Source organism: Panthera onca, chromosome C2 (genome assembly GCF_046562875.1).
Source record: "Panthera onca isolate mPanOnc1 chromosome C2, mPanOnc1 haplotype 2, whole genome shotgun sequence".
In the NCBI taxonomy this organism is placed as follows: Eukaryota; Metazoa; Chordata; class Mammalia; order Carnivora; family Felidae; genus Panthera; species Panthera onca.
The window spans coordinates 83554795-83578841 of record NC_138347.1 but is presented as its reverse complement, the minus strand read 5'-3'; the positions used below and the strand labels follow the sequence as shown (position 1 = coordinate 83578841).

The window sequence follows — 24047 nt, the reverse complement described above, 5'->3', positions numbered from 1 at the left end:
ATTTACTTTGTGTGTGTGTGTATATATATGTATATATATATTTAAGTTTATTTTGAAAGAGTGTGTGTGTGTAGAAGTGGGGGAGGGGTAAAGAGAGGGAGAGAGAGAGAATCTCAAGCAGTCTCTGTGCTGTCAGTGTAGACCCTGACGTGGGGCTTGATCTCATGAACCCTGAGATCATGACTTGAGCTGAAATCAAGAGTTGGATGCTTAACCGATTGAGCCACCTAGATCCCCACTTTTTTTTTTTTTTTAAATGTAAGCTTTACCCTCAATGAGGGGCTTGAACTCAACCCCAGGATCATGAGTCACATGTTCTACCAACTGAGCCAGCCAGGTGCCCCAACAATGTTTACCTTTTCCTTTTTAATCCAAAATGTGTTTATTGCTGAGATACCTGGGTGGCTCAGTCGATTAAGTGTCTGACTCTTTTTTTTTTTTTTTTTTTTTTTTTTTTTTTTGGTGAACCTTTTTTTTAAGGTTTATTTATTTTGAGAGAGAGAGAGAGAGAGAGAGAGAGAGAGAGAGAGAGAAACACACATGGGAAGGGCAGAGAGAGAATCCCAAGCAGGAGCTGCACTGTCAGTGCAGAGCCCGACGTGGGACTCAAACTCACAAACCTCAAGATCATGACCTGAGCTGAAATCAACAGGTGGATGCTTAAGTGACTGAGCCACCCAGGCACCCCTAGATTTCTGACTCTTGATCTCAGCTCAGGTCATGATCTCACGGTTGGGAGTTCAAGCTCTGCATTGGGCTTTGCACTGGGTGTAGAGCCTACTTAAGAACAAAACAAAACGTGATCATTGGGATAGTGTTCCACTCATGTTGGTTCAGGCTGCTTTTAGTGCTGCTTCCATCTGAAGGAGCAACTTCCTATAGCCTTGCTCTTCCTCCTGTAGGCTTGCAAAGGACAGTGGAGCAGCCAACACACAAAACCTACCGTTTGTGCATGGCTAAGAGGATGGTGATTTTGTAGCATGCTTGGCACTTCACATCCATGAAATAGGAGTTGGGTCTCTGAACCAGGTGCTTCTTGTGCTTCCTCTTTTCCAGGAGTGCTGAGTAGAGGAGGTCCTTTGCGAGGAGTATGTTCTTATGGAGAGGTCCTCCCCGCTGGAAAGACGTTCACTTTTTATAATGAGTCTGTTTCAGTGAGATAAAAATTCTAAATTAGAGGAATCAGCATTATGTATGTTTCTCTATGTTTCTGTGTTTGGCGTTGGTCCCATGGTATGGAGAAAATCTTTTCTCAAAGTCAAATTATAAACAGTAACAGATTTTTTTTTACCAGTTCACATTTACCATCTTATTCTTTTCAGTTTCATCTGATTCAAAACCGGAGAAAATTAGTAGGACATTTTGTTTCAAAGTTGAATCTGATAATACCTAGCAACTGTTCATAATTTTCTTTTCATAAATCTCAAAGTCAGACAAGAATCCAAAACTTAATATGACCATGGGTCATTTGTTACACATTCCATTCATGTATTATTACATCATGGTGAGAGCATGCCTCAGCACTTGTGCCTAGCTTAGCTAGTGTATACTTGAATGTGGCATGTGTATACTTTAGTATTGTTCTTGCTAGACAGAAGCAGACCTGAATTATTAAAAAGTGCCCAGTGTGGACCTAAATCTTCCTAAACATGTTTATTGGAGGCCCAAATTTATACCCAAATATGACAGGAAAAGCTTTCTTTCATGGGCTGCATGAAATATGAATAACCTTGGCAGCACAGGTTAACTCATTGGTGGTTTCTTCCTTACCCACCCCAACCTCTCTACAAATTCTTCTCTTTTTTCCCTTCTGTTTCCCCAGTTTTAGAGCAAAAGTGAAAGAGTTTTGCTTTATCGCTTAAGTGAAGGTGAAATAAAATATTGTTTTCTTCAAGGATCCCCAGGCTTTCTGGGGAGGAGCTGATATTACTCTTGGGAAGTAGGAGGAGAATATTCAGATTATGAAGTCCATAGAATGGATGAGTGAAGATGATGCTGGACTCACTCATCTTTACAGAATGATCCCATAAGGCTCTGGCAAGCTGTAGGAGACAGGTGGTCACCAAGGAAATGGTGTGGTGCAGAAACAGATTTGGAGATCTGCTGGGATGTGTCTGTCTCTGCTTCTAGGTTTATTGGAGAATAGGAGGTGTGTTTTTTCCCATCTGCATTAAAGAAGAAGGAATGAGGTTTATTGATTTTTAGGAATGTATTCTTTTTTTTTTATAATGTATTCTTTTTTTATTAAAATTTTTTTAATGTTTATTTATTTTTAAGAGAGAGAGAGAGAGTGTGTGTGTGCACAGGCAGAGAAAGGGCAGAGAGGGTGGGGAAGACACAGAATCTGAAGTAGGCTCCAGGCTCCTAGCTGTCAGCACAGAGCCAGACATGGGGCTTGGACTCACGAACTGCGAGATCATGACCTGAGCTGAAGTCAGACGCTTAACCGACTGAGCCCCACCCAGGCGCCCCTAAAAAATTTTTTTTAATGTTTTTATTCGTTTTAGAGAGAGAGAGAACATGAGCAAGGGAGGGAGGGAGACACAGAATCTGAAGCAGGCTCCAGGCTCTGAGCTATCAGCACCAGAGCCTGACATGAGGCCCGAACTCAAGAATCTCGGGATCGTGACCTGAGCCGAAGTCGGCTACTCAACTGACTGAGCCACCCAGGTGCCCCTAGAATGCATTCTTCATGTAGTGACCCAAGATTTTTTTCAGGTTGTCTGAAACTAGTTGCAGACCAAATGCGACCTCCTTCTTACTTTTCAAAGAAATGTTTTATTATTATTATTTTGTTTTATTTTTTCTTAGTAAGTTCTATACCCAAAGTGGGGCTTGAACTCACAACCCCGAAATCAAGAGTCGCATGCTTTGCCATCTGAGCCAGCCAGGTGCCCCATTACGTGTCACTTTTTATAAACTTTTTTTTTTTTTAATTTTGTTAATGTTTATTTGTGTTTTGAGATAGCGACAGAGTGCAAGCAGGGGAGGGGCAGAGATAGAGGGAGACACAGAATCCAAAGCAGGCTCCAGGCCCTGAACTGTCAGCAGAAAGCCTGATGTGGGGCTCACGAACTGTGAGATCATGACCTGAACTGAAGTCAGAGGCTTAAACCAACTGAACCACCATGTGCCCCTAAAAACCTTAAAAACAGAAAATAATAGTTGGATTCAGGGCCTCTATAAAAGTAAAGATTCATTTATATGCTAAATTAAAGCAGTTATGTAATGATAGTGAACAAACATTAAATGGCTTGATTCAGGATATTTATAAATGCTAAAGATTTTTGAACATTTTTAAGCTTAGTGATATTATACAAGGTAGCAATTACAGGAAAAATGATCTCTTAGATCTAGGTTTTAAGTATATATCATTACATAATGGGTCTCTCTCCCATCTGATTCAAGTAAGCCTGTCTCTGGGATGGATGAAAGAACTGGACTAAGCTAAGAAACTTTTTTTTTTTTTTTTTTTAGGAAAATATTTTTAAGTAATCTTTATACCCAATGTGGAGCTCAAACCCAAAACCCTGAGGTTAAGAGTTAAATGCTCCACTGACTGAGCCAGCCAGGCACCCGTAAGCCAAGAAACTTTTAAATTGTTATTTCTATTTTAACTGAGTCAAAATTTTTGGGTTAGTATTTTATTTTTATTAATTTTATTTTGAAACTTTTTATTACCTCAAGGCACCTGGATGGCTCAGTCAGTTGAGCATCCAACTCTTGATTTTGGCTCAGATTGTGATCCCAGCACTGTGGGATCGAGTCCCACGTCAGGCTCTGTGCCGAGTGTGGAGCCTGCTTGGAATTCTCTCTCCCTTTGCCCCTTTCCCCTGCTCACACTCTCTGTGTAAAATAAACAAAAAACAAAAAACACACTCTTTTTATTGCCTCAATAAATACATATTGTGTATTTTTCTTTTGGTTAGGTAAATAACCATTAGCAGTAGAACACAGGTCTGGAAATCAGGGAGCTCTTTCTTTTCTGTGTCATGGATTGTGCTCTATGAGGCAACTCATGTAACCACCCTAGACCTGTTTTTTTGTTATCTGTATACTGTATCAGTAGGCCCTTGCTGCCCAGTAAGGGAGTCACTAGGCCAAGGTGGTACTAAGCCTTTGAAGTGTGGCTAGTCCAAATTGAGATGTGCTAGAAGTGTAAAATACACACTGGATTTTAAAGACTTAGCACAAAGATAAGAATGTAAAACTTGGGTACATTGGTTAAGCAAAAATATTATTAGAATTAATTTCACCCATTTCTTTTTCCCTTTTTTTTTTTTAAAGTAATCTCTTTGAGCCCAATGTGGGGCTCAAACTCATGACCCCGGAATCAAGAGTTGCATGCTTTACTGACTGAGCCAGCTAGGCTCCCCTCTTTTTCATTAAAAAAAAAATTTTTTTTTAAGTTTATTTATTTTGAGAGAGTGAGTGAGCAGGGGAGGGGCAGAGAGAGAAGGAAAGAGAATCCCAAGCAGACTCCTCGCCTGCAGCACAGAGCCCAATGTGGGGCTTGAACTCACAAACCATGAGATCATGACCTGAGCCGAAACCAAGAGACTTGGTTGACGCTTAACCAACTGAGCCACCCAGGTGCCCCTCTTTTTCCTTTTTTTAAAGTGACTGCTAGAGAATTTTAAATTCCACACATGGCTCACATTATATATCTTTTGGACAGTGCTGATGTGGACAGCATTTCCTAAATCAACTCATGAAATATTAATAAATGCTCAATGAAACACAGTTTAGAAGAGGAACAGGGTCCAGTAGAACTTTTTGCAGTGATATAAATGTTCTGTATTTGCACTGTCCAATATTGTAGCTACTAAACTACTGACGGCTATTGAGCACTTGAAATGTGGCTACTTCTGAAATTGAAAAATTGAAATGTGAAGAAAGGGACTGAATTTTGAATTAACTTTATTTTTTTATGTTTATTATCTTGAGAGGGAGGGAGGGACTGAGCGGGGGTGGGGAGGTGAGGGGAGGGTGGGGAAAGAGAGAGTGAGAGAGAACAAGAGGGGAAGGGGCAGAGAGAAGGAGAAACAGAATCCCAAGCAGGCTCTGCACCCTCAACACAGAGCCCTATGTGGGGCTTGAACCCACAAACTATGAGATCATGACCTGAGCTGAGATCAAGAGTTGGACACTTAACTGACTGAGCCACTGAAGCACCCCTAACTTTATTTTTTTAATTTTTAACAGTTTACTTAACACCAAATAGCAACATATGGGTAGTTGCTAATGTATTGGGACAGTGCAGACCTGGAATATTTATGGGATTGTTTTACTCAAAGACCTGTGTACATAGGACTTGTTTACCAGATTGCAAACTTGCTGTCTTAATATAAGTCTGTGTTTATTATGAATAATGATAAATGATCAATATTATTGAGTACCTGTTATGTAGCAGGCACGTTTAAGTAGCAGAAAGAGGATTTGTATGATAAATTATTTATTGAGAGCTTAACTATATGTATTGCTCATTTTTTTAAGTTTAAGAAATTTTTTATTTTATTATTTTTTGAGAGAGACACACAGAGTGTGAGCGGGGGAGGGGCAGAGAGAGACGGAGACAGAGAATGTGAAGCAGACTCCAGGCTTTGAGCTGTCAGCATAGAGCCCGGCGAGGGGCTCAAACCCACAAACTGTGAGATCATGACCTGAGGCGGGGTCGGATGGTTAACTGACTGAGCCACCCAGGTGCCTCTCATATTTTGTAATATGGTGGCTGCATTGTGAATTCCAAGATGCTATTTGGGCTTTAACCATGTTGTTATCAGAGTCTGGTTTCTTTCCTTTCGTTATGAGTGCCCTTCATTGAAAGACTGGCCCCTTTTGAAAAGCCTGAGTAGTGTGCTGCCTTGTTAAAGGATTTTCTCTTGAAAGGCAAACCTATGCTTTTTAACAGATGATGATGATTTTTTTCCTGAAAGTTAACCTTTGAAGGTAGTTAATGCTTTTGGCTTTAACAGGGATATGTGCATGTTTACACTGAGACTTGTGAGTTATCAGCATTATGTAATATTCCCTTTATATATGTGTAGACATATATTTATAAGTACTGGCATCAAACAGTGTTACTTGTTTATTTATTATTACTTCACAGTGAAGAACGAATGTCATGATGTCTGGAATCAAGCGGACAATCAAAGAAACCGACCCTGATTATGAGGATGTATCTGTGGCCCTTCCAAATAAGCGACATAAAGCAATTGAGAATTCAGGTAGAAATTCACCTCCCTTAGGAAATTATTTATTTCTTTGTTGAATCTGCCTCCCTATAAGATTTACAGAAAACTAAAACAAAATGCATTTCCACTGCTGTATATAATTTGAAGAGGGATTAGTTAAGTGCTCTGTTAATAGCAATACGCCATTTGTGACATAAGAGGCCAGGAAGACAATCAGGTAGACAGTGAAGTGTCAGTAATGAGACTGGCTGTAAGTTTTAGCTATGGTTGTGTGTTAGTTACAACCATAAAGTCCTATAATATGTATACTGCAGTGTGGTAGATGATTATAGGTGGCACATTGGGTTAAGTTTTTTATTGTAATTGTTGCATATTATTTTAACGTCTATTGGAAAGGTGATGGTCTCATCAAACTTGTAATTTTGTGACTACTTTTGCTTAGGATGAGGCTAAAATAATGTAAAAATATTATTTAATTATGTTAATTAGGTGTTTCATAGGGTTCTCAGATGTGGTGTAGATAACTTAAAGGTGGTATACGAATGATATACATTTGAGAAATAGTGATCTAGTTTAACTCCTGCACTTAGTTGCTAGTAGTTAAGGGGCATTAAACTACTTGCCCAAGATCATATAATTGGTTGAAGAGCAAATCATCAACTGTGTGTAGCTACCCAGAATGTTTTAAGCTCTCTCAGAAAAAGTTGCTAAATTTGAGTTATTTTATTTTATTTTATTTTAATTTTTTTAAATGTTTATTTTTGAGAGTGAGAGCGTGAGTGGGGGAGGGGCAGAGAAAGAGGGGGACAGAGGATCCAAAGTAGGCTCTATGCTGACAGCAGAGCCCTATGCAGGCCCGAACTCACAAACCACAAGATCATCACCTGAGCCAAAGTCGGATGCTTAACCAGTTGAGCCACCCAGGTGCCCCTGAATTTGAGTTCTTAAATTATTCCTGGAATTCATTACTGTTTATTTAAATAGTAAGTCCATGTAAGTTAACATTTACAGCTGGGTAAAGAAGGCAGCCAAGTCATAAAGTGTTGTAGCTCCACAAAGATTAGTGCTGCTAGAATTGAAGTAGTGAAAGAAAATTCCTGTCTTTCTCAGTGCAGTCAGGTCATATGTACCACAGAAAGTCTTTGTGGACCAAAAATTATCAAATTGAATTCCAAATAATGAAACCATTTCATTCACTGCAACCTTTCCCCTCATTCAGTTGTAATTTTATTTATAAGGAAAAGTCATTTCCTTTCTGTAATAAGCCAAACAAATGTGAAACTTATATCCATTATGCAAATGCATCACATGGCATAACTTTTTTTTTTTTAAAGAAAACTAAGAGTAGGAAAAACTGTTTTAGTAAACATCATAATTTCATTTTTTTTTTTAATTTTTTTTTTTCAACGTTTTTTATTTATTTTTGGGACAGAGAGAGACAGAGCATGAACGGGGGAGGGGCAGAGAGAGAGGGAGACACAGAATCGGAAACAGGCTCCAGGCTCTGAGCCATCAGCCCAGAGCCTGACGCGGGGCTCGAACTCACGGACCGCGAGATCGTGACCTGGCTAAAGTCGGACGCTTAACCGACTGCGCCACCCAGGCGCCCCCATAATTTCATTTTAAATCTGGTGTAAGTTCCCAGATACTCAGCCTGACAGGGATGGTTTTTTTCTTACTGAAAGACAGTTTGCTATTCTTCTTTTTGATGTCCATACTCTGCCTAATCCCAAGCCATGTTTTTATTTTTCAGAATTTTTCTCAAAGTAGATTTGGTAGGATGCTTCCCTTTGCTTGTATTGTTTTGTTTGTGTTTTTTTTAATTCTATGAAAGGGATAATTTAGAAGTGTTTCTTTCTGAGGAGCTTATGATAAAATAGCCTTCAGTGATCACAGTTTCTGACTTTTCAGCCTTCCCTAAGAGTATCTGCTGGTTTCTATAGACGAGGACATATATATAGTAATACTAGAAAATACTTTTCTTTTTCATGATGAGAAATATCAGTCATTTGCTTCCATGCAGACATATCCACAAGAATGCTCTCTTATTCCATTACTAGTATACATTGAAGTTTAATGGCAACATTGAAGTTGCCATATAATGTCATGTTTTACAATGAGAAAGTGATATGGCCATCAGAGTAGCCAAATTTTCTCTGCAGTTTTTCATATACTTCAAAGCATGGGTGAACATCATTTTTTCATGTTATAAACACAGAATCCTTTTGCAAAATGCCAGGTTTTTTTTTTCTTTTTAAAGATTTTATTTTGAAGTAATCTCTCCACCCAAAGTGGGGCTTGAACATAATTACAGCCCCAAGGTCAAGAGTTGTATATTCTGTTGACTGAGCCAGCCAGCTGCCCCCAAATTCCAGGTTTTTCAAGCAGTCATTTGGGTCTTTTTTTTTCTGTTGTATCTGATATTTTAGACTCTGAGTTGCATATTATTTTGAGTAGTCATCATCAGAATTCTATCACATTTAGAGGCATTTTCTTTTCTTTTTTTCTTTCCTTTTTTCTCTTTCTTTGTTTAAGTTTTTATTTAAATAACTTTAAATTTTTTTTTTAACGTTTATTTATTTTTGAGACAGAGAGAGAGTGTGAACGGGGGAGGGTCAGAGAGAGGGGGACACAGAATCTGAAACAGGCTCCAGGCTCCGAGCTGTCAGCACAGAGCCCAACGCGGGGCTCGAACTCACGGACCTCGAGATCATGACCTGAACCGAAGTCGGCCGCTTAACTGACTGAGCCACCCAGGTGCCCCTAAATACCTGTTAACACATAGTGTAATACTAGCTTCAGGAGTAGAAGCATTTTTACTTTTGAATTCTTTATTTGCTTATTCCTTTATGTAGTTGTGATCAGAAACTGCTGAATTGCTTGCCATATCCTTCTCTACAGAAGGAAGCTACATGCCTTTTTATGAACTGCTCTTATATCACAGACTGCCTCCTCTCTAGCTAACTGTATTTTCTTTGTCCTTGGACTGTGGTTTTTCACAGGTCAATAAATGTTTCTCCTGGAATTTTAATAGATTTCATTTTTTTTCCCCAGTAATTTTATTTTGATACAATTCCAAACAGAATAATTGCAAGGAATACTTGCATGTCTTTTATCCAGATTAATTTGCCAGTTGTTTATATTTTTGCCTTACTTGATTTATCAGTCTTTCCCCCACCCCAAACACACACACACAAACACACACAGTCGCACAAATGCATGCATTCAGGTATATATGCACATCATTCTTTTTTTTTTTTTTTAATTTTTTTTTTTAACGTTTATTTATTTTTGAGACAGAGAGAGACAGCATGAACGGGGGAGGGGCAGAGAGAGAGAGGGAGACACAGAATCCGAAGCAGCCTCCAGGCTCTGAGCCATCAGCCCAGGGCCCGACGTGGGGCTCGAACTCAAGGACCGTGAGATCGTGACCTGAGCTCAAGTCGGACGCTTAACTGACTGAGCCACCCAGGCGCCCCCACATCATTCTTTTTAAATCGTTGGAAAATAAGTTGGACACCTGTAAACACAGTGTTATTTCCTAGGGAGATTCTCTTATGTGATCATAGTACTATTATCAGAAGCAGGAAATTTTAACATTCATCCATTACATTGTGTAATCTATAGTCCATATTCAACACTTGAATAACAGGGACTAGTTGTCCCAGTATTGTATTTTATAACTGTTTTCCCCTCTCCAGGATCCAGTCCAGGATCACACAGTGCATTTTGTTGTCATATCTCTAATCTCCTCAACCTTTCTGTCTTTCTTGACTCTAATATTTGAATCATATAAGCCAGTTACTATGTGGAATATCCTTCAGTTAGGTTTGTTTGATGTTCCCTGTGATTAGATTTAGCATTTTTCACCAGAACAGCATAGAGTGATGACATTTCATTATGTCAGAAAACACATGAGGTCAGTTTGCACCTGTATTAGTGATGTTAACTTTTCATCATTGATTAAGGTGACAGCCACTAGGTTTCTCCACTTAGGAGTCATTGTTTCTGGGTTTGTTCTATTGCATGCTGACTTAAATCAAGACAGTCACGGATTAATTAGACCTTGGATTATTTTATGTTCTTTTTGCAGCTCGAGATGCTGCTGTGCAGAAGATTGAGACTATTATTAAGGAACAATTTGCACTTGAAATGAAGAATAAGGAACATGAAATTGAAGTCATCGATCAGGTATAATGGTGATAATGGTGATATATTTAAAAAATGGTGATAAATTTAAAAAAACAACAAAGCTATTGCAAAAAAATCTATACATGATGAATTAAAAAAGATCTGTTGAGATAAAATTATGTTTTTTTTCCCTTTGCCGTTCTTTTAAAGAGTTTTCTCATTCTGGAAAAAAGGCATTTTTTTTCTATAAATGAAACTGCAGGAAAACATAATGAAAAAAAATTACCTGAAATTCCATCCCAAAACATAATTCCTCTTTGCTCTTGTGCCCAGTTTCTTTATGGACGTTTCTCAGTGAATATGCATATATACACACAAATGTTCATATTAACATGTCTATATTCTCTTGCAAACATTGGCTTTTGTCATTCCTTTCAATCCTTTGCCAGTTTGATAGGTAGAAATAGTCATGTTTTTGCTTTCCTTTGCTTATTAGAGAAACTGAGCTTTTGGTCATTTGTATTTCTTATTTTATGAAAATTTTTATAGTGTATCTCTTCTGTCATTTCCATTTTTTTAATGAGTTAACATTTGTTTGTAGCGATTGATTGAGGCAAGAAGGATGATGGATAAACTTCGTGCCTGCATTGTTGCCAACTACTATGCTTCTGCAGGCCTTCTAAAAGTTTCTGAGGTAAGTTTTCCTCATATACAATCATTTCTGGCCATCCATATTTGTTGTATGAAGGGGAAATCAGTGTTAATGTGAAATTCCTGCCTTTGAAACGTATCTTGTATTGGCCTTCAGAATTCAAGAAGCCTCGCCTCCCTTCCTGGGAAAATACATAAACTGTCAATAATCCCAAGTAACATTTTTTCCTTTTTATTTAATCCTTTTCCAACTAATATTCAGCACTGTTGCTAGGATTTGCAGATACAAAGTTGAATGAGACCCTGTTCTTGCCTTATTCTTCATTTGATTATGGTCGGCTTTGGAGCAAATTATAGGTAGATTGATTTTCCTAATGAACAGCAATTTGTAGTTTCAGTATATATACCTTACTCAGGAAACCCTGATTTTTTTCCCCAGTCTTTATGAAAAATTTCAAGTACACTGAAGAGGTGAAATAAACACCTGTTTATGCTTGTTTAGATTCCGTATTTTAACATTTTGCTTTATTTATCTTATTTTTCTCTAGAACATTTGAAAATAAGTTCCAGGCATCATGACACTTCACCCCTAAATACTTAAATCATTTATTTCCTAAAGGACATTCTTTTGTGACTTCCTGATATTATTTGATAACCAGTCCATATTCATATTTTCCCAGTTGTCCCCAAAATATCTTTTAAAGATTAAAAAAAATTTTTTTTAATGCTTGTTTATTTTTGAGAGAGAGAAGCGTGCATGCACACACACGAATGGGGGAGGGGCAGAGAGAGAGGGAGACAGAATCTGAAGCAGGCTCCAGGCTCTGAGCTGTCAGCACAGAGCCTGACGTGGGTTTCGAACTCATGAACTGTGAGATCATGACCTGAGCTAAAGTTGAACACTTAACTGACTGAGTCACCCAGAGCCCCGTCCCCAAAATACCTTTTAAAGCTTGTTTTTGACACGGGATCTAAGGTTCATGGGCTACATTTGGACGTTTTGTTTCTCTAGACTCATTTCATCTAAAATACTTCTTTCACCTTTTCCCCATGATATTGACTTATTTGAAGAGAATAGTTCATTTATGTTTATAGGATATCCCACATTTTGGGTTTATTATTTTTCCCCTTGGGTTATTCCTTCATTCCCTCTATTTTTTTGCAAACTGGTAGTTGGGTCTAAAGATTTGATTAAAGTTAGAGGTTTTTGGCAATAATACTTCCTAAGTGATTCTGTATACCTCATGATTATATCACATCAGGTCACATAGTAATCAGGTTGTCCTATTGTTAAAGATATTAAGTTTAACCACTTAGTTAATGTGATTACCACTAGATTGGTCCAGTTATAAAGGAATGGGGATAGGGTTCAACTGAAACAGAAGTTCTTGTTTGACAGTTTGATAATTTCAGCATAACTTTTGTTCGTTTTTCATTTTAAAATTTCTTTTTCATAAGTTTTCTCAGATCATTCTCTTGGACAGTACTGGCTCAGTGAGAATGGCGGCAGGGCTGGGGAAGGTATGACAGCATACTGCTTTCTTTGCATTGTTCCCCATGGTTTTTACAGATAAGAGGTGCTGTGTTTTGGCTTTCATGTCATCCTGTGGAGCTTAGGGTACCTGGCATTGGTGGTACTCCTGACATTGTCTTGGAGAAATCTGGAGCATTATTTGAGTTTAATCTTAGGTAGTTGTTTCTTCTACTTTAGGAATTTCCATAATGCATATTAGAGTCTAAACTATTTTTTAATTTTTTTTTCTAAATGTTTATTTTTGAGAGAGAGAGCACATGCTCGAGCTGGGATAAGACAGAGAGAGAGGGAGACATAGAATCCACAGCAGACTCCAGGCTCCAAGCTGTCTGTACAGAGCCTGACGTGGGGCTCGAACCCACGAACCTTAAGATTTACGACCTGAGTCGAAGTCAGACCCGTAACTGACTGAGCTTCCCAGGGGCCCTGAGCTATTTTTTTAGAGCTATCATAACAAATTACCAGAAGCTTGGTGGCTTAAAATAAGAGGAATTTATTATCTGATGATTGTGGAGACTAGCAGTCCTAAGTCAGGGTGTTGGCTGGACCATGTTGTCTCTGAAGGCTGTGGGGAAGAATCCTTCTTTGCCTTCGCCTACCTTCTGACAGTTGCTGGCAAACCTTGGCATTCCTTGACTAGTGGCTACATCACTGTAGTTTCTGTATATCTTCACATGGATATTTTCTCTCTTGTGTGTCTTCTTAGTTTCTCTCTGTCCACATTTCCCTCTTAACTAGGTAGGCCCTAAAGCAGTATGATTTCATCTTAACTTGATCATATCTGCAAAGAGTCTATTTCCAAATAGAGTCACCTTCAAGGTTCAGGGTGCATATGAATTTTTGGGTGATGCTCTTCAATGCAGATTTTAAAGTCCTTTCTTATAAGCTAGCAGCTGCATGGTATGGGGCTTGTAGTTATTCTGTCTGAAGAGGTGGTTGTCCATTTAATATTTTGTTGCCTTTTTTTTTTTTTTTTTTTTTTTTAAACCATTAGCACTTCTGAACTGTTACTTGGTGGTCTAGAAGTACACTGATTTTTTTTTTTTGCTGTTTTGATTAGGATTTATTCAAGGATATTTAGGTGTATTTTTGTCTATTACAATCTGCCATTTAATTATTTTTAGTTTGCTGTAACAAAATACATCACAGCTCTAAAAAATACCCTTTATTATTGAGATTCAGCAGTTTTGTTCCTTTGAAATCCTAGTCTCTTGACTCCTTTTCTCTCACTAAATGATGTTAATAGCACGGTTTTTAAAAGCTGTGCTGCCTAGGAACTGTAGAGTGAATCACATTATAACAGAGTACACTGTATTTTGTATCCAAGTAACAAGATACACAAAAATATTCCAGGCTTCAGTACTGGTCTGATAGCAAATATATGTAAGTATTAATCATTTTACAGCATTTTATGCTACATTTTACTCCTGTGTGGGAGCCATTTTACATACACATTTAAAAAAATCTTTATGTCTCTTACAGGAATGTTTTATTTAGAGCAGTTGATGAGTTTGTGTTAAAGCATTGTGAGACTAATTTTTTAAAAGTCAGATCTTACTTTCTATATGTTACTACCTATTCACCTTGATTTCTCATTTTCAGAGAACTTGCATTTTTAACTTTCAGTGTTAGGACCTTCACACAATTATTTATCACTTTCTAGTTTTTGTTTTGTTGACTCCTTAACCCACGTTAAGGAGCTTGGACTTCGTTTTATGGGTGTGGGGAGACTTTGAAGAATTTCAAGCATGATCCCTAAATAGATAAGGTTTTAGAAAGATTAAAAGTTTAATTTGCTTGCTTTCATTTTTGCAGGGATCAAAAACATGTGATACAATGGTTTTTAATCATCCTGCTATCAAGAAATTTTTGGAATCACCATCTAGGTCATCCTCTCCTGCCAATCAGAGATCAGAAACACCATCAGCCAATCATTCAGAAAGTGATTCTTTATCTCAACACAATGACTTCTTATCTGACAAAGACAATAACAGCAATATGGATATAGAGGAAAGACTCTCAAACAACATGGAACAGAGACCAAGTCGAAATACTGGAAGGGTATAGTTGGATGGGTGGGAGGGAGTCAGAGGAGAAGGGAACTAGTATTTTCTAAGTATGTATTATTTCATTTTCTCTTCATAAGAACCCTAGGAAATAAGTCAATTATATCCCTTTTGGAGATGGGGAAGCCGTCTTGAAGAGGTTAAAGTTCTGTTTGCCCACAAGTATCAGAATTGAGAATTAAACTTAATTAAGCTGAGAATTAAACTGAATCAGAACTGTGTACCGCACAACTCCTAGATGCCATCCACATAGATATGAGAGAAACCTTGAGGAATTGGCAATTCTGTGACCTTGTCCAAAGTCTTTCCATTCTGTCATGTTTTATTTTCTTTTCAGCATTTTCCTTTGTGGAACCTTAATGCTTTAAAAACTGGGGGAAACTTGATAAATAATAAATAGAATTGAAAACCATTTATTCTTCTTTGATCCTGCCAGTTTCTTATTTGAGTTCCTGTATCAAACTGCTCTGAATTTATCGGTATATATAATATTTGGCTATAGAGCCCTTACTGGATGGTTTTCCTAGCCAGGGGTTCTGTGGTAGAGGAAATCTCCAGGTTGCTTTTCACATACTCAGACATCAAGGATTTTATTTATTTATTTTTTCAATTTTTTTTTAACGTTTATTTATTTTTGAGAGCCAGAGCACAAATGGGGGAGGGGCAGAGAGAGATAGGGACACACAGAATCCGAAGCAGGCTCCAGGCTCTGAGCTGTCAGCACAGAGCCCGATCAATGCAGGGCTGGAACCCACAAACTGTGCGATCATGACCTGAGCTGAAGTTGGACACTTAACTGACTGAGCCACCCAGGTGCCCCGGATTTGATTTATTTTTGATAAAAATCAAATTAAAATTTTCTGATTGTGAATCTGTACGTGTTCATTGTTGAAAAATTTACAGGAAAGTAAAAACAATAGGAAAGTCATTCATGATGCCACCACCCAAAAATGAAAACTCTTAATGTTTGGATTTACTTGTTTCTAACCACTATTATTTCTGAGCGAATACTGCATTTTTTTTTTTTTTTTTTTTGTATGTGTGTGTGGTTTTTTTTTTTTTTTCTAAGATTTTTTTTAATCTCTACACCCAATATGGGGCTTGAACTTACAACCCCAAGATCAAAAGTCATATACTCTACTGACTGAACCAGCTAAGCACCCCTTTTTGTTTGTTTTTGTTTGTTTTTATGTGTGTGTGTGTGTGTGTGTATTTTTTAATGTTTTATTTATTTTTGTGAGAGAGGGAGAGTGGGGGAGGGGCAGAGAAAGAGGGAGACAGAGGATTTGAAGCAGGCTCTGTGCTGACAGTAGTGAGCCCATGTGGGGCTCGAACTCACAAACTATGAGATCAAGACCTCAGCCGAAGTCAGATGCTGTTTTTTGTTTCAATTAAAAATAATTTAGGTAATACTGGTCATAGGATTTAGAAACTTACCATCTTGTATGTAATATACATGCTCATGTTTATGTAACAAATATTTAGTGTTTACTACATATGTACCAGGCACTTCTCTGAGAACTGTACAAAACAATCATGTGGCACAGGTACTGCTATCTTTATTTTTTATTATTTTTTTTAGATTTTCTTTTTTTAATGTTTATTCGTTTTTGAGAGACAGAGATAGAGCGCGAGTAGGGGAGGGGTAGAGTGAGAGGGAGACACAGAATCTGAAGCAGGCTCCAGGCTCTGTGACAGCAGTGAGCCCGATGTGGGGCTCGAACCTTGAGATCACAACCTGAGCCGAAGTCGGGCGCTTAGCTGACTGAGCCACCCAGGCGCCCCTGATTTTTATTTTTAAGTAATCTCTATACCCAATGTGGAGATCAAACTTACAACCCCAAGAATAAGAATCTCATTCTCTACTGACTGAGCCAGCCAGGCATCCCTGTTATCTTCATTTTATTAATGAGGAAATTTTGACAGAGAAGTAATTACACAAAATTTCACATCTGGTAAATGGGAAGAGTCAGGATTTAAACCCTGGCAGTCTATCTCTACAAAGTTTAAATTGATCATGTCTATGTTATTTCTCATTGAAAAAATTTTGATTATACAAAAGGTTGAAAAGAAAGTAAATTCCATTGACCTTTCCCCATTCCCATTTCCCAGGAGTAACCATTGTAATAGTTTCTTGTGTATCCTTCCATATCCTATTTGCATATACGAAGCAGAGGTGTATGACTGTTAAAAACACACATACATATGGAGTTATAGTGAACAAGCATAAACTATGCAAAAGATCAAGTAAAACTACTCTTTAATGCTCTGAGAGGTACTACAAAGCCAGAGAATGTGGTAATTTAAAAAAAAATCTGAGTTACTCTATGCATACCTTCTGTGATTTTGTGGTTTCTGCCTGTTGGAAATTGTCCACATTGAAAGTAAACATTGATTGTGATTTCTTTCAGGACATTGCTAGTATTACTGGCTCTCATAAAACAGAGCAGCGGAATGCTGATCTTACAGGAGATGAGACTTCACGTCTTTTTGTAAAGAAAACAATAGTAGTGGGCAATGTGTCCAAGTAAGTATCCAATTGAATTCTCCTATTTTCAGCTGTCCATTTATGTTAATACTCTTGCATACTTTTATTATTATAGTATTACTGTAGGAAGAGGCCTTAAGGATTTTTTTTCCCCCAAACTCTTTGTTGTTTTAAAAGTAAACTGAGTCTAAAGACTTGAAACTCTTGCTTCAGGGTGTCTGTTAATCTTTGACATAGAGTAAAATTGTGCTTGGTAAAAATTTCTAAGACCTGAGCTTTTTTTTTTTTTTTTTTAATTTTTATTTTTATTTTTTAATGTTTATTTATTTTTGAGACAGAGAGAGACAGAGCATGAATGGGGGAGGGTCAGAGAGAGGGAGACACAGAATCGGAAGCAGGCTCCAGGCTCTGAGCCATCAGCCCAGAGCCTGATGCGGGGCTCGAACTCACGAACCGTGAGATCGTGACCTGAGCTGAAGTCAGATGCTCAACCGACTGAGCCACCCAGGCGCCCCAAGACATGAGCTTTTATACAAATGGAGTGTTATTTTTTTTTAAGATTTTATTTCTAAGTAATCTCTACACCCAACGTGGGACTCAGACTCACAACCCCAAGATTAAGAGTCGTGTGCTTCACCACCTGAACCAACCAGGCACCCCATATACAAATGGTGTATTTTTCAAGTTTGTTAGTATGGATAAATTGGAAGAAGTTTTGACTTTTTCTGATCTATGAACTAGTTCTATTTTCAGGGGCCTTAGCTAATGGCTAAAAATATTTGTTGCCCAAATTGAAGTCTTTTAAATTTTTAACAAAAAATTGCAGAGCATGTCTTGAAGACAGAATTTCTCCAAGCTGAGGGGCTAGCTCTTTAACTATGATTATGGTTATATATATGATTATATGTTATATATACTTATATATATGATTATATAAGTATCTCAAGGTGTCTTGTGGGAACACCATCATTTTTGCCAAATATCTAGGAATGGATAGACCTAAATCTTCAAATAGTGTAAGAATGTTATTTCCTCACAAAGTCTTTATTTGCCCTTCTCCTCCCTCATGAAATATATTTTCCCTATGCTCTCTTGTCATCTTTATCATATAATCATTTTCTGTTTTTATATAATTTTCCCAAATCAGACTGGAATCTCTTTAGGGTAGAAAGTATGTCTTGTTTGTTTTGTACCTTATAGCAGTTGATTTTCAGTAAATATTTGATTGTTGAATAAGTTGATATATTTATGAAAATTGTAATTAGATTCAGTTATTGAAAATAAAGGATTCAGGCAGACAGTAATTATTTTGGGGGGGGAAATCAGATTGGGGGAGAAGTCTTCCAAGCCCCAGTTAATGGATCACAAATAACAAACAAGTACATTAAAGAGTCTCAGGATAATAAAAACAAAGATTTCTAATGGTCTGTGTGACAGTATTTAAATGGAAGCATAAAGGGGCACCTTGGTTGAATGTCCAACTCTTGATTTTGACTCAGGTCATCATCCCAGGGTGGTGGGTCGAGCCCTGCATTGGGCTCCGCACTGAGCGTGGAGCCTGCTTAGGGTTCTCTTTTTCTATCTTCCCTCCCCCTACCTCCTGCCCCTCTCCCGAACTCACTCTCAATAAATAAATAAATTAAATAAATAAATGGAAGCATAAAATATGATTAAGGCAATTAGATTTCTGTTTTATAGATGATATTAGAGTGGGTATGCATTTAGGTAAGGGAACTGATACACCATGTGAAGTGTTAAGAGTTGGGGCTTAACAATAGTACAAGACCAGTCAGCTCAGAAAAGTCCAAAACTGGAAATCTAGATAGACCCACCATTCCACAAGACGACTGGGAGAAACAGTCATTGACATTTCAAACAAGTACATTTAATTTGTACGTTTTTGGGTCTTTTGAAGACCAGCTAGAACTAAAATACTGGTTAACTATGGTTAATTATGGTAGAGAGGGAATGGTTGACATGAGAGTTGTAAAGTCCTTGTTTGTTGTGGAAGAGGGAAAAATTATTGATTTATTTTAGACTTGTTAAGAATGCTTGTTAATCTGAGATAATAACTAAAAGAATAGACATATGTTTTTATTTTATTTTTTAAGGTTTATTTTTGTGAGAGATAGAGCAGGGGAGGGGCAGAGAGAGAGGGAGACAGAGGATTCAAAGCAGGCTCTGTATCAGCAGCAGAGAGCCCAGTGTGGGGCTTGAACTCATGAACTGCAAGATCATGACCTGAGCTGAAGTCTGATGCTTAACGGACTGAGCCATATATATATATATATGGCTAGTACATATATATATATGTACTAGCCATATATATATATATATATATATGGCTAGTACATATATATATATATATATATATATATATATATATATATGGCTAGTACATATATAATTTTTTTTTTTTTTAAAGTAGACTTCATGCCCAGCATGTGAGCCCAACATGTAGCTTGAACTCACGACCCTGAGATCAAGGCCTCAGCTGACATCAAGAGTTGGATGCTTAAGGGCGCCTGGGTGACTCAGTTGATTGAGTGACTGACTTTGGCTCAAGTCATGATCTCGTGGTTTGTGAGTTCGAGCCCTGCATTGGGGTCTGTGCTGACAGCTTGCTCAGAGCCTGGAGACTGTTCTGGATTCTGTCTCCCTTTCTCTCTGCCCCTCCCTCACTCACACTCTGTCTCTGTCTCTCTGAAAAATTAAAAAAAAAAAAAAAAAAAAAAAGGTTGGACGCTTAACTGACTGAGCCACCCAGGCTCCCCTAGAGATTTAAACTTTAAAAGTAGTAAGAGGAAGGTGGGGAAATTGAATGAAAAAAGGGAAAAAAAAACCCTGATTCCATAAGAAGGCAAGCAGGGACAGGAGGAGGGATTTGATGAAGAGAAAAAAACAAGGCAAATAGTGTAAAATACTCTAGTAACAACAAATCTAAACATATCAATTATAAAAAATGCCTAGGGATTGTTATCTAGTTAAAAGATACTGTATTGATATAAAATCATCTAAAATTTAGTTCTCTGTTGTTTATCAGTTACACATCTAAATACAGAAAAATTGAAAGTAAGCAAATAAGTGAGATTTAGCTGGCAGATACTAACCAAAAGAAAACTAGTGTAGCATATTAATATCAGGGAGAATAGAATTTAAGACTAAAAGTATTCATAAAGGTAAAGAGTTATTATATAATGTTAAAAAGTTCTATTCAACAGGGTGATATTAAATAACAGTGTACTAGACAATAGTCTTAAAGTATCTAAACCAAAACTGAATCACAGGAGAAGTTTCTAAATGCACTAGTATACTGAGAGATTTTATGCACCTTCTTAGTAATTGGTAGATCAAGCAAAATATCTATATGAATATAAAAGATTTGAACATCAGTTAACAAAGCTTGATCTGATATACACACATAGACTATTACATGTAATAGTTGAAACATCTTTAAGCATAAGGAACATTTATGAAAATGACCACATAATAAGCCATAAAGTAAGCTCTAACAAATATTGAAGGACTTGTATCATACAGACTGTTTTTGTTTTTTTTTTTTTAAGATTTATTTTTAACCAATCTCTACACCCGGCATGGGGCTTGAGCCCAACCCTGAGATCAAGAGTCAGGCTCCACTGACTGAGCCAACCAGGTGCCCCCAGACTACTGTTTTTGATCACTGTTACAGTAAAGTTAGAAATCAGTGACAGTAGGGCGCCTGGGTGGCTCAGTTGAGCCTTTGGCTCAGGTCATGATCTTGTGGTTCATGGGTTTGAGCCCCACATCAGGCTCTGTGCTGACAGCTCAGAGTCTGGATACTTGTCTCTGTCTCTTTCTACCCCCCCCTCATTGTGTTCTGTCTCTCTTTCTCTCAAAAATAAATGTTGAAAAAGAAAAAAATCAGTGATAGTAGGATAACTAGAAAATTTTATGTCTAGCAATTTAAACCACTTCCAAACAATTCATAAGTCAATGAAAAAATCACATTAAAATATTCACAACTAAATACTCAAATAAGAACTTGTAGGATAACACCGGAGGAATATTTAAAGGGAAATGTATAGTCTTAGATGTCTGCAGTAGAGGAAAAGCTTAAAATTAATGAACTAACCATCTCAATTAGAATGATGCAAAGAAATTAGAAAAAAATAAAAACAAAACCCTGTATACACAAACTTGGTGAAATTAAGGAAAAAAGACATAGCTACAAATGATGTACTGTGAGGTAAGAAATAATGCCAACATCTTTATGCCGGTACATTTAAAAATTTAGGTGAAATGGAGAGTTCCTAGAAAAATACTGTTTATGACTCAAGAAAGGAAAAACTTTGAATAGTCTTACAACTACTAAGTAACTTTAATTACTGATTTTTAAAACATTCCGATCACAAAACCAAACCAAACTACTAGGCTTAGATTGCTTTACAGGCTGAGTGAACACATAATTTCAGTTGTATACAAAGTCTTCTGGAGAGGGCACCTGGCTGGCTTAGTTGGTAGAGCATGCAATTTTTGAACTTGGGGTTGTGAGTTCCAGCCCCACGTTGGGTATAGAGATTGCTTAAAAAAAAAAAAAAAAAGTAACCAGAAAGCCCCCCAAAATCTTCTGAGGATAAAGAGACAACACTTAATCAGGCTATCTTATGAGGATAGCCTAACTTTTTAAATAAAGCCAAACAGTTCACGAGAAAAAGAAAATTATAGGACATTCACAGTTGTGAATAGAAGTGCATAAATACTGAACAAAATCATAAACTGAATTCAGTAAATACAGAAATGATAATACTTCATGATCAAGAAATGCAAGTTTGGATTAACATTAGAAATCAATATAACTTAGCCCGCTGCATTATTAAGGATAACCACATTATTAAGGACTGGGGTGCCTGGGTAGCTCAGTTGGTTGAGCGTCCAACTCTTGATTTCAGCTCAGGTCATAGTCCCAGGGTTGTTGGATTTAGCCCTACATCGAGCTCCACACTGAGCATGGGGGATCCTTGGGATTCTTTCTCTCCCTCTGTCCCTCTTCCCTGCTCATGCTTGTGTGTGCGTGCTTGCTCGCTCTCTCTCTCTCTCTCTCTCTCTCTCTGTCTCTCTCTGTCTCTCTCTCTCAAAAAAAAAAAGGCCATGACAATATTTTCTAACAATGTAATAAGGCCTCATGAAATAAAGGGAGGGCTAAAGATACTAGTTTTACCATGGTCAGGACTTAAGGGGATGGTGTATTTTGGCTTTTCTTAATTTATTTCTTAAAACTTTATTTTGAGAGAAAGAAAAGTGTGAAAGAAGGAGAGAGGCAGAGAGAAGAGAGAATCCCAAGCAGGTTCTGCACTCTCAGCACAGAGTCCAACATGGGGCTCAAACCCACCAATGGGAGATCATGACCTGAGCCGAAACCAAGAGTTGGGTGCTTAACCGACTAAGCCACATAGGCACCCCTGTTTTGTCTTTTAAAAGGCAAGAGACCAGTTGCAAACTTTGTGGCAGCAATGAAGAGTTCAGAGTTGTAGCACTCTGAAACCTAAATGAAATCAGCCCGAAAGCTAGAGAGACCCTAGCCCGGGAATAAAATATGCCAGTTTATTTCTACCTCATTTCTACCTCCACTTGGAAAGGCAAAATTGATTTTTTTTTTAATTGGATGATGATAATCAGAAAATAAAACGAACTTTAAGGGCATGCTCCTTAGAAACCAGAATAAATAAATAAATAAATACTTTTAAAAGATTAACAGCAAAAGATTCACTTTGATTGGTTAGGGGATAGAGCTATTAAATCTTTCTAGAATTAAAAATTTTTTAAGTTAGAATATTTTTTAGGGGAGTGGGAGGTATATGCTTCCAGTTATGGAATGAATAGTCATGAGGATGAAAGGTACAGTGTAGGGAATGTAGTCAGTGGTATTGTAATAGTGTTGTATGATGACAGATGTAGTGAGCATAGCCTAATGTATAGAGGTGTTGAATCACTCACTGTGTAGTATACTGAGACTAATGTAACATGTCAGCTATACTTCAATAAAAAAAATGGTCTCAGCCTTATTGACCTATAATTGACAAAATTATATTTAAAGTGTACGTTGTAATTTGATATAAGTATACATTTTGAAGGGATTCCTGCCATCAAGTTAATTAACATATCCAGTATCACCTCATGTTTACTTTTTAAATTTTTTTAGCATTTATTTATTTTTGAGAGAGGGAGAGCAAGTGTGAGTGGGGGCTGAGCAGAGAGAGGGAGACAGAGGATCCAAACACAGAGCCCAACGTAGGTCTCAAACTCACAACTATGAGATCATGAACTGAAATCAAGAGTTGGCTGCTTAACCGACTGAGCCACCCAGGTGCCCCATTTTTTTTTTTTTTTTTTTTTAAGATTTTATTTTTAATCTCTACACCCAATGTGGGGCTTGAACTCACAACCTCAGAGAGTCACATGCTCCACTGACTGAGCCAGCCAGGCGCCCCATCACCTCACATACTTATCTTTTTTTTTTTGGGAGTGTGAGAACATTTAAGTTCTTTTCGCTCAGCAAATTCTATAATGTTATCTACTGTAGTTACCATGTTATACATTAGATCTTCAGATCTTATTCATCTCAAAGCTGAAAGTTTGTACCCTTTTACCAAACTTTCTGTATTTCCTCTACCACTAGCCTCTGGTAACCATATTTCTGTTCTGTTTTCACGAGCTTGACTTTTTTAGATTTCATGTATAAGTGATACTGTGTAGTATTTGTCTTTCTCCATGTTAGTATTTGTTTGGCTTATTTCACTTAGCATAATGCCCTCCAGATCCATCCATGTTCTCACAGATGTCAGAATTCCCTTCTTTCTCATGGCCGAATAATATTCCCTTACACACACACACACACACACACACACACTCAGTTGACCCTTTAGCATTCTTGAGCAATGTGAGGGTTAGGGGCATCAACCTCCCACACAGATGAAAATGCACATAAAACTTTTCACTTCTCA

The 24047-nt window shown here is 37.6% G+C and overlaps 1 protein-coding gene across 3 annotated transcripts in view; it reads left to right on the top strand.

Annotated features, from left to right (window-relative positions):
• YEATS2 (YEATS domain containing 2) overlaps positions 1–24047 on the top strand; it is a 112709-nt gene that overhangs the window by 14532 nt on the left and 74130 nt on the right. For all 3 annotated transcript variants that reach the window (XM_078453176.2, XM_078453177.2, XM_078453178.2), the window contains exons 2-6: positions 6110–6227; positions 10288–10385; positions 10927–11019; positions 14326–14571; positions 16988–17103. In XM_078453176.2, the coding sequence (XP_078309302.1) occupies positions 6125–6227; positions 10288–10385; positions 10927–11019; positions 14326–14571; positions 16988–17103 (656 nt within the window). In that variant the 5' untranslated portion in view covers positions 6110–6124. The remainder of the gene's footprint in view (positions 1–6109; positions 6228–10287; positions 10386–10926; positions 11020–14325; positions 14572–16987; positions 17104–24047) is intronic.